This window comes from Polyodon spathula, chromosome 20 (assembly GCF_017654505.1).
Source record: "Polyodon spathula isolate WHYD16114869_AA chromosome 20, ASM1765450v1, whole genome shotgun sequence".
Taxonomy (NCBI): Eukaryota; Metazoa; Chordata; class Actinopteri; order Acipenseriformes; family Polyodontidae; genus Polyodon; species Polyodon spathula.
The window spans coordinates 2,473,227-2,484,281 of NC_054553.1; the positions used below are offsets into that span (position 1 = coordinate 2,473,227).

At 39.7% G+C, this 11,055-nt stretch overlaps 1 protein-coding gene across 3 annotated transcripts in view; it reads right to left on the bottom strand.

Annotated features, from left to right (window-relative positions):
• Window positions 1-11,055, bottom strand: part of LOC121295835 (GRB2-associated-binding protein 3-like) — a 34,067-nt gene extending 23,012 nt beyond the window's left edge. For 2 of the 3 annotated variants that reach the window (XM_041220925.1, XM_041220924.1), the window contains exon 1: window positions 10,811-11,055. In XM_041220925.1, the coding sequence (XP_041076859.1) occupies window positions 10,811-10,882 (72 nt within the window). In that variant the 5' untranslated portion in view covers window positions 10,883-11,055. The remainder of the gene's footprint in view (window positions 1-10,810) is intronic. The other variant, XM_041220926.1, reaches the window with a different exon arrangement.

An 11,055-nucleotide genomic window follows, 5' to 3' on the forward strand; every position in this document is an offset into this window, starting at 1 on the left:
AAACACGAGAATAAGCTAATAAACCCTCTCTAAATGTCTGAAAGGGATTTCAAATGGGCTGTAAAAAATAAACAAAAAAAAACCCAAAAACAAACAAACAGACCTTGATGAAGAATTCCTTAATATGTATTAATACCAACTTTCTTTTGCCAGTGTCTTTAATCGGTTCTTTGTTTTTGTATCCCAGGTTTGTTGAGGCTGAAGAAGATGCTGCACACAAGGTTCATTTAATGATACCTTTGTGTTTGGCTTTAGTTTGGATTTGAAATGCTTTAATCCAAATTTAATTTTTGGTGTAGCACTTAAAAGGCTATGTGACCCTACCCACTGTTAAGAAAATGTTACCCTGTGACAAAAATAAGGCTTCACAAAAGAGAAAGGTAACTGCATGAATGTTCCATCAGGGGGATGCTATTACTGTGATTATTTGTCATTTGTAAGGGTTTTCATTTGTCTTTCAGTGCGTCGTCGTCTTTGCTTTCACACAGCAGAAGCTGTGCTCACGCTGGGAGCTTCCCAAACATTCAGCTGCCTTTTTGTGGACAGGTGTTCCATTTCTGAGCAGCAGCAACTCAGGAACAAACACTTCAGAGCTGAAAATCACAACCCCCAGTGCAAAATAACACATGTCTTTAACTGTCACAGACTTGGCAACCACATAGAATGCTAATGGGTATTACAACAAAAATAAGCCTGACTTTAAATAATTGTGCATTTAAAGTTCTCTTCTGTATCATCATTCATTTTACGTGAAAAACGTGCTAAAAAAACTAAACCTCTAAAAACTAGCTCATTATTCTGAGACATTCCAAGATGAAGTCCCTTATGAATGTTTTCTAATTGAGTATGCATGTTATACATAAGAACATATATGGGGGTGCCTGGATCCCTTCTGGTTTACTTTTTCCAAATCTATAGGACTATCCCCTGAAAACACAGGATTTCATAGTACAGGAATAACACAAGAACATGTAAACCGTTTCACAGTATAGGCATAACATACTGTAAGACCAGATAGAAACCCTGGTGCTGAATTCACTTCCTCTCTCTTTTTGTCTTTTGCTTCTGCTGTAACCTCTGAAAACAAAAGCCTCTGTAGCCCCATTGGCAGTCTAGATGACCAGCATGGATAAAACAAAAAGAAAAACTGATAATTTAACACTAAATACCAATGTAATAGACCTGACATCATTTTCTTTATATTTTCTTGTTTCTGACTTGAAGACACTGTGTTTCACCTGAAAATCACCAGCACCCAAAGCTGTTCAGGTTTTCTTTGATTTAAATTTAGGAGGCAGTGTGGTCCAGTGGTTAAAGTCCAGGCAAGTCATTTCACCTCCTTGTGCTCCATCCCACGGATGAGATGTTAAATCAATGTCCTCTTGTAAGTGACTCTGCACACAATGCACAGTTCACAGCCTACCTCTGTAAAGTGCTTTGTGATGGTGGTCCACTATGAAAGACGCTATATAAAAATAAAGATGATATTATTAACCAGCCTTCAGTCTCAATAGGCAACTCAGCCCAGAAATCTGATTATTAATCAGATTGTATACAAAAAAATGAAAGCTGCGACAAAAATGTTGTTTCTTAATACCAAGGGTGTGCTCCTTAACCCGTTCTGATTTGTCAGCACATTTTGCAACAAGAGACAATTGCTGACAAATTATTTTTTTGATATTTACATGAATTAACAGCAAAGGTTCAAATTAGAGAGGTTGCAGTTCCAATAAAGCAAGATGATATCACAAGGTGGCTACTTCTGTTAAACAAAAGTGAACTACCGTATTGAAAACAATGACAAGCTTGTAATTGTGACCACGTCTGATACAATGGAACAGTGTATGCTTACACTACATGTTATAAAATGTTAAAATAATGATTGCAAGATGCTTTAAAGGCTGGGCGTGTTGCCCTGTCATCAACATATCTGAAACAAAACTAGAAAACAAACATGACTATATCCATTGTTAATGGTGGCCTTCCATTGCAGATCTACGATATTGTGCAACAAAGCTGAGCAAAGATTTCTCTAAATGAGCCTTTCACCTGTGGATTAGCTATTGGGAGATGCTGTGTGCTTCATTACGTACAGCGTGCTTATGAGCTGGCTATTGGGAGATGCTGTGTGCTTCGTTACGTACAGCGTGTTTATGAGCTGGCTATTGGGAGATGCTGTGTGCTTCATTACGTACAGCGTGTTTATGAGCTGGCTATTGGGAGATGCTGTGTGCTTCATTACGTACAGCGTGTTTATGAGCTGGCTATTGGGAGATGCTGTGTGCTTCATTACGTACAGCGTGTTTATGAGCTGGCTATTGGGAGATGCTGTGTGCTTCATTACGTACAGCGTGTTTATGAGCTGGCTATTGGGAGATGCTGTGTGCTTCATTACGTACAGCGTGTTTATGAGCTGGCTATTGGGAGATGCTGTGTGCTTCATTACGTACAGCGTGTTTATGAGCTGGCTATTGGGAGATGCTGTGTGCTTCATTACGTACAGCGTGTTTATGAGCTGGCTATTGGAAGATGCTGTGTGCTTCATTACATACAGCGTGTTTATGAGCTGGCTATTGGAAGATGCTGTGCGCTTCATTACGTACAGCGTGTTTATGAGCTGGCTGTTGGGAGATGCTGTGTGCTTCATTACGTACAGCGTGTTTATGAGCTGGCTATTGGGAGATGCTGTGTGCTTCATTACGTACAGCGTGCTTATGAGCTGGCTATTTGGAGATGCTGTGTGCTTCATTACGTACAGCGTGTTTATGAGCTGGCTATTGGGAGATGCTGTGTGCTTCATTACGTACAGCGTGTTTATGAGCTGGCTATTGGGAGATGCTGTGTGCTTCATTACGTACAGCGTGTTTATGAGCTGGCTATTGGGAGATGCTGTGTGCTTCATTACGTACAGCGTGTTTATGAGCTGGCTATTGGGAGATGCTGTGTGCTTCATTACGTACAGCGTGTTTATGAGCTGGCTATTGGGAGATGCTGTGTGCTTCATTACGTACAGCGTGTTTATGAGCTGGCTATTGGGAGATGCTGTGTGCTTCATTACGTACAGCGTGTTTATGAGCTGGCTATTGGGAGATGCTGTGTGCTTCATTACGTACAGCGTGTTTATGAGCTGGCTATTGGGAGATGCTGTGTGCTTCATTACGTACAGCGTGCTTATGAGCTGGCTATTTGGAGATGCTGTGTGCTTCATTACGTACAGCGTGTTTATGAGCTGGCTATTGGAAGATGCTGTGCGCTTCATTACGTACAGCGTGTTTATGAGCTGGCTATTGGGAGATGCTGTGTGCTTCATTACGTACAGCGTGTTTATGAGCTGGCTATTGGGAGATGCTGTGTGCTTCATTACGTACAGCGTGTTTATGAGCTGGCTATTGGGAGATGCTGTGTGCTTCATTACGTACAGCGTGTTTATGAGCTGGCTATTGGGAGATGCTGTGTGCTTCATTACGTACAGCGTGTTTATGAGCTGGCTATTGGGAGATGCTGTGTGCTTCATTACGTACAGCGTGTTTATGAGCTGGCTATTGGAAGATGCTGTGTGCTTCATTACGTACAGCGTGTTTATGAGCTGGCTATTGGGAGATGCTGTGTGCTTCATTACGTACAGTGTGTTTATGAGCTGGCTATTGGAAGATGCTGTGTGCTTCATTACGTACAGCGTGTTTATGAGCTGGCTATTGGGAGATGCTGTGTGCTTCATTACGTACAGCGTGTTTATGAGCTGGCTATTGGGAGATGCTGTGTGCTTCATTACGTACAGCGTGTTTATGAGCTGGCTATTGGGAGATGCTGTGTGCTTCATTACGTACAGCGTGTTTATGAGCTGGCTATTGGGAGATGCTGTGTGCTTCATTACGTACAGCGTGTTTATGAGCTGGCTATTGGGAGATGCTGTGTGCTTCATTACGTACAGCGTGTTTATGAGCTGGCTATTGGGAGATGCTGTGTGCTTCATTACGTACAGCGTGTTTATGAGCTGGCTATTGGGAGATGCTGTGTGCTTCATTACGTACAGCGTGTTTATGAGCTGGCTATTGGGAGATGCTGTGTGCTTCATTACGTACAGCGTGTTTATGAGCTGGCTATTGGGAGATGCTGTGTGCTTCATTACGTACAGCGTGTTTATGAGCTGGCTATTGGGAGATGCTGTGTGCTTCATTACGTACAGCGTGTTTATGAGCTGGCTATTGGGAGATGCTGTGTGCTTCATTACGTACAGCGTGTTTATGAGCTGGCTATTGGGAGATGCTGTGTGCTTCATTACGTACAGCGTGTTTATGAGCTGGCTATTGGGAGATGCTGTGTGCTTCATTACGTACAGCGTGTTTATGAGCTGGCTATTGGGAGATGCTGTGTGCTTCATTACGTACAGCGTGTTTATGAGCTGGCTATTGGGAGATGCTGTGTGCTTCATTACGTACAGCGTGTTTATGAGCTGGCTATTTGGAGATGCTGTGTGCTTCATTACGTACAGCGTGTTTATGAGCTGGCTATTGGAAGATGCTGTGTGCTTCATTACATACAGCGTGTTTATGAGCTGGCTATTGGAAGATGCTGTGTGCTTCATTACGTACAGTGTTTTTATGAGCTGGCTATTGGGAGATGCTGTGCGCTTCATTACGTACAGCGTGTTTATGAGCTGGCTATTGGAAGATGCTGTGCGCTTTATTACGTACAGTGTGTTTATGAGCTGGCTATTGGAAGATGCTGTGTGCTTCATTACGTACAGTGTGTTTATGAGCTGGCTATTGGGAGATGCTGTGTGCTTCATTACGTACAGCGTGTTTATGAGCTGGCTATTGGGAGATGCTGTGTGCTTCATTACGTACAGCGTGTTTATGAGCTGGCTATTGGGAGATGCTGTGTGCTTCATTATGTACAGTGTGTTTATGAGCTGGCTATTAGGAGATGCTGTGTGCTTCATTACGTACAGTGTGTTTATGAGCTGGCCTACACCGTACCTGCACCAGAGCACACTGTAGAAACTGTGATGGGAATAGAATTAATTTTTAATCACGACTTCCATCTGTTGTTTTGGACATCTGTACTGCTACTGTAGAAAAGCTAATGCTTTATTTAGCTTTCGACTGTGTTGCTGTACAGTACATTGCGTGCCAACGTTATTATACTAGAGCCTGTAACGTCTGAACAGAATTAACAGCATTGTTGTGATTATTTATTAATAGTTTGTAGCACTTATCACCATCTACTTTACAATGTAACTTTTTAAAATGTGTATATATATATATATATATATATATATATATATATATATATATATATATATATATATATATATATATCAAAACTGTATTATTTGTCACCTGTAGTGCATGTCCATTGTCTACATATGTCTCAAGTCGTATGTTCTTGCAGAGATATTGATTTAAAAAAAAAAAAATACAGCTGGTGCTAAACTAGAATACAGAAATCTTTGTTTGCAAGCCTTGCTTTCATATTGTCGGACACTTCCTTGGTTATTTCACCACGAGAGTTGCAATTGTCCCCGCCCCTTCACCACCTTCTTTCCTGTAATTAACTAACCAGCTGCTTCCACTTAAGATTGCCATGCTTCACAGCCAGGTACGTGCTTTGACCCAGACACACTGCACAGGTGACATGCCAGGCAAGCAAACAGGGAACTCTCTTTGAAATCTGAGCATTGGAGCCCTATATAGCAAATGGAGGTGTGCGGCAGGTAAGATTGATGGAAGTATTCCATTACCTGGATCCTCTTTGAGCAGTCACATGGGACTGGTTGACGTGGAACTGAGGACTTTGCATTTTCTGCTTATTGCAAAATTTGCATGACTGATTTGCATTTTATTGGAATGCAATTTCACACCTTGAAGAAAGAAAGAACTTACTGTACAAGCCCCTAATACAAATGGCTTCTTCTTTAAGTTTGTTCTTTAGACGCTCATATTGAAACTATACAAAATATGACTTTTTTTACATGCAATGCAAAATAAATATCTTTATTCTTTCGTGACTATTGGCTTCCTAAATCTCCTATTAATTCCTCAACATTTTATAACCGAGAACAAAAAAATGAAGCATGCATTTACTAACCATTTCATACTATAATAATCTCTAATAATTCTCTAATAATCAAAAGTACACCACTGCTGGTAGTTTCTAGATTTCAAACATAAATAAGATGTGTGCAAAACAGTGTGGTTGGCAAAACAGTAGCCTACTATATACAAACTGTATGGAACACATGCATGTTTGCATAGTCAATAATTCATATCTCCTTGAGGCATCTGGACACAAAAAAATCAAGGATTTCTCGATAAACTCATTTGCTAAAACACCATCACTAGACTGATGCCTTGTAACACATTTTGGGAGACAAGCAATTTCATTGTGAGTTAGGCTGGGCAGTGCTCTTTAGTCAGAATTAGTTTTTCTTTGGAATAGATATCTCGTTCTAGCAAGAGGCAGATAGCAAGCTAGGCGGGTGACTTTTGCTGATGTCAGTAACGGCTGCCAAAGGGTTATCTCTAACCATACACAGGCTCTTAAAACTTGTGGGCAGTCGAGTAGGACAAAAGAAGCAGCAACTCAACCCACCAAAAAAAAAAAAAAAAAAAAAAGCATTTGTCAAGCACACAGAAAGCTACTGACTCATATAATGTCACACTCTAGGGCACATTTTTTAATTGCATAGTTTACTGTGTTCAAACTAATTCAAACGCTACACCACATCTTATAAAAGAAAAGCGACAAATACTTTTTTTTTTTTTAAACTATGTGACATTACCGTCCTGCCTGCAATCAGAGTGCATGTAAAATACAAGTAAAAGAGAAAAGGAAAACGGTACCGCTGTGAACCAAAGTCAACAATACAGGAAAGGATACCAGCTTTTATACTGTACCAGCATCTACTGTGACACAGAGCACTGCTCACTACAGAGGTGCATTCTCAGGGTCACACAAAGTAAAGTAAAAGTAGAGCAAAGTGGACACACTGTGGACTGGATTCAGTCATCCACTATGCAGTTCAATGATGAAAATGACATTCAGCACAGAGCAATGAAATGTGGCAGGTGGGGGGGCACCACGTGACGTAAAACATTCTAGGACCCCCACCATGGGACATTAGGGGTCGCCTCAATACCACAGCTGGAACATGAGTGGTTTTTCAAAGTGCTGTTTGTTGTGAAACAAAAGTTTCCTCTGAAAATCTTCGCTTCCCCAACCCTAGCATGAGAAAATGCCTTTATCTACTGTATGTATCGCATACAAAACTTTGCATAAAGCACCACACATCACTGATCACAGAAGACGATGGGAAAGGTTGCAGCCTTTAGCCTGAAAGATACTACATCAGAACAAAAACAAGTCCTGTGATCAACGCCCACTTCACCAGATAGCTATTGTTAATAACGCTTTACCACAAATGAAACCTTAGCAGCTGCATTCTGGATGAAACCACAGGAAAAAAAAAACAAACAAAAATGTGAATGCTGTGAAAGTTAAAAAGTGGGAGAAATAACTGCCTTACAGAGAAGTTTGAAAAATCAACCTAATGTGATTCCAGTGTATCATCAGCAAATGCAACATAAAGGATTTGGTACGATATAGTGGTGATACAGTGACCCATTAGCACCTATGTGGAACTTTCAGTTCATACCATTGATATTGTATATAAAGATACGAATGTATTACATGGGAGGTACCAGTCTACCAGTGGTTCATACAATGGTATTTGTACTGTTCAGTACAAAGCTGCTCTTGTGGTCTTCTCTTAATGCTGCACCAGAGCCATTAGAAAGATTTAGTAGGGACTGAGGGCCAATAAGACTATGCGCTTTACTCTGCTATTGTTAAACTGAATGCAGTTTAGTTACTCTCCACATAGTCAATAAATGGTGATGCAATGACACTTTGCTCGTCCCAATATTTCAGTGCATTTACACTGCAGCTGCTTCTCATATAGATAAACACCCACCTCTCTCATCAAAAGTGAATCATATCATTTGGTTTACAATCATCCCACAGTGGTGAGTTAGTGACTCTGCGGTGTTAGTCACAGAGGCTCTCTGTGGACTGCATGACAATGTGAATGCTACAGGAACAAAGAGAGGACTGTTGCAATCTTTATCGCTAAATTACTGTATGAATTTGCAATGCAAATTAACAATTGAATTTTCTTTAGATACCCTATGCTTGTGCTCCATGTTACCAATCAAATCCACTGTTCACAAAACTGAAATGTTTTTCCACCACATTTCTTTCCCAGACGCTTTTCTTTTTAACAAAATTAGCATTGATTAACTCCTATTAACTCCTTTGATTAACTCTTATTTTTTGAAGGAGGAAAAAAAAAAAAAAGTTAATATTACAACATAAAAAATTAAAGGCCTTGAGAGTGCCTAGGATGACCTGAAATACATACTCAGCTGCTTGGTTCTGGTTTTGTAAAATGATCAGGCGTTTTCCCTCTTTCAAAAATTTAAATAAAGACTGGAGTAAAAACTTTGAAAATGTGGCTACCCAACAACATGTGCATTTGAGACAGATAAAGTGTGTTTAGAACTGAATGCACAGATAAGATGCTTTGTCTGAACGTTTGTCTCCCTTAATTTTAAGCACTGAAGATCTTTTAATAAAGAGTCTAACCTTAAATAACGTATACATTGCCTATTCAAGTGCATTCAATTCTCTTCAGATTTGGCTGTGCAATAATGATGATGATAAACTGAGGAGCGCACCCACAGCCTGGCAAAATAAACATGAACACACATAACAAGTGAGAAATGCTGATACAACATTAATAATATATCTGTTTTACTAACTATAGTTTTCTAAACACTTTGTAATAATTAAACAAAGCAAGTAAACAAAGGCTAATGTTTGCAGGAGTGATGGTAAGCATTCTTTACTGTATAGGAGATTTATTGCACTGACATTGGTACTACTAAAACAACACATTTATGTGCTATACAATTAGGTGTCATATTTGTCCTGTATTTGAAAGTGTGTGTTTAACAAGGAAATCACAAGTGTGGAAGCAGAAATATGGCTGACACTGACATTCTGCATGTAACCAAAGACAGAAACTCATTTCAGAGTGAAAGGTCATGTGCCTGTTAATGAGCGTTTTAATTATAGGTTCTCCCCTCAGATTGATGACTCAGAGATCATGTCTTCCTGTTGCCATGGCACCAGAAATTGTAACTACATTATGACATCACAGTAAAGTTCAATGTGTGTCCCAGTCGTCGTGGTCGTCGTCCCCCCCCCGCAGCTTCTGTATATTAAAACATACCCCACTTTGTATTTACTTTAGTGTTCTTCCTGCCAGTTGCAGTGTGGAACAATCAATTTAACATAGATATTTAACTAGCATATTTTAGCAGGCTTATACTGTCAAGTGACTTTAGAATAAAAACAAGCAATCGCTGTCCTCAAAATCTGGTACAGTAATTGGATCTCAGCAGTGACTACAAATTTAGTATTTTACTCACTGATTTTTTATCACATAAAAAGCCTTGTTTACTAAAATTCAGAGGGAATAATACTGTTTCATTTGAGAATTCAAAGAATGACAATCTCAATGTTGCATAAGATTCTATTCTTAAAGACTAGAACTGTTTGTGACTGCTGCCTCAGCTGTTATTTGTTACTAACTCGCATTATATTTGCGGACCAATTAAGCTTTTTTTTGCATGACGAGTCTACGTCAATCTAACCTTTACTGTAAAGAAGATCCACATTTTACAATGAACTTGAACAAACAATGGCACAAAAGCACAAATAATGACTAATGACTTGTATAATGTTTATAGAGCTGTCTGTTGCTACTGTGAGTCCATCTGTATCCTACTTCACTAGTCATTGCCCGGGAGGAAAAGAGTGTGTTTTTTCCTGCTGTCCTGGATATCCTACTGCAAAGAAACTCCTGCCTCTCTCATTAAGTGTCTTAAACTGTTAGATATACACACAGATATAGTGAGACAGTCCATGCCCCAATAGTGTGCACATGAGCCTGCTGTGTTGGATAATCAAGCAGCCTCTTGTTTCTACTAGTTTCTAAAACTAATAAACGCTGTCATCATTTATTTCTGCCTGGCATGCTGTTTTCTAACAGCTAAGCAGTAATAGAGCTTCCTATGTTTTGTAACACACACCCTAATTTTCAAAAACCGGAGACAGTTGCAAGTGGAGAGGCCCCTTCCCTCCGCTCCCCCCACCCCCCGGTCTACACTTGCATGTTTCGATCGTTTCCAACTACAGTATCTTCCTTTAGAAACTGTCCCTAGCCTACATTCCTCAATGTAATAGGAATACAATGAGCTTAGCGCTAAATCTACATATTTCATATATATATATATATATATATATATATATATATATATATATATATATATATATATATATATATATATAAAGGTATATTAAAAGACTATTAAAAGATGTGAAATACTTCCACAAATGAAATCAATTTGAAAATCTAAATGCTCATGTTAATAAAAACATTCAAATCACCCTGTAAAAGGATTCTAAATATGCAGTGTACCATGTATTGTTGAAGGCTAAAGCACAGTTTCAAAATCAAATAGAATAAATATGTCACAGAAGCATGGCTTGTTGTCTTTGTTTAACATAATCAAATACAATGTAAAACACAAACCCAAGCTGCATTGCTACCAGCTCTTGTTTGTGGCCCTGATCTGTGCACACACTGACAGCGCACGAACTACAACTCTACAGTACAGCAGGCTGAGGAGAATACATCAGAACATACACAGCCGAGGAGAACAGTTTCATTCGTATTACTCACATATCTCTTTAATTTCTTTTCTGGAGGTGATTTGATGAGCCAGCCTGTGCAGACCACATCCCCTGCGCTCATGTTGTTAGGTGAGTGCCGGAGCACAAAGCGAATCCAGTGTGGGAGCTGGACTGTATGAAACGCTACTGCTGTGAAAGAGACTAGCACCAGTCAATTTCTCTGTTCTGGAGCACTGCTGAGCCAGAGAGAAGGAAGTCAAGTCACTGATCAGTGACAGAAAAGGCTCCCCTCCC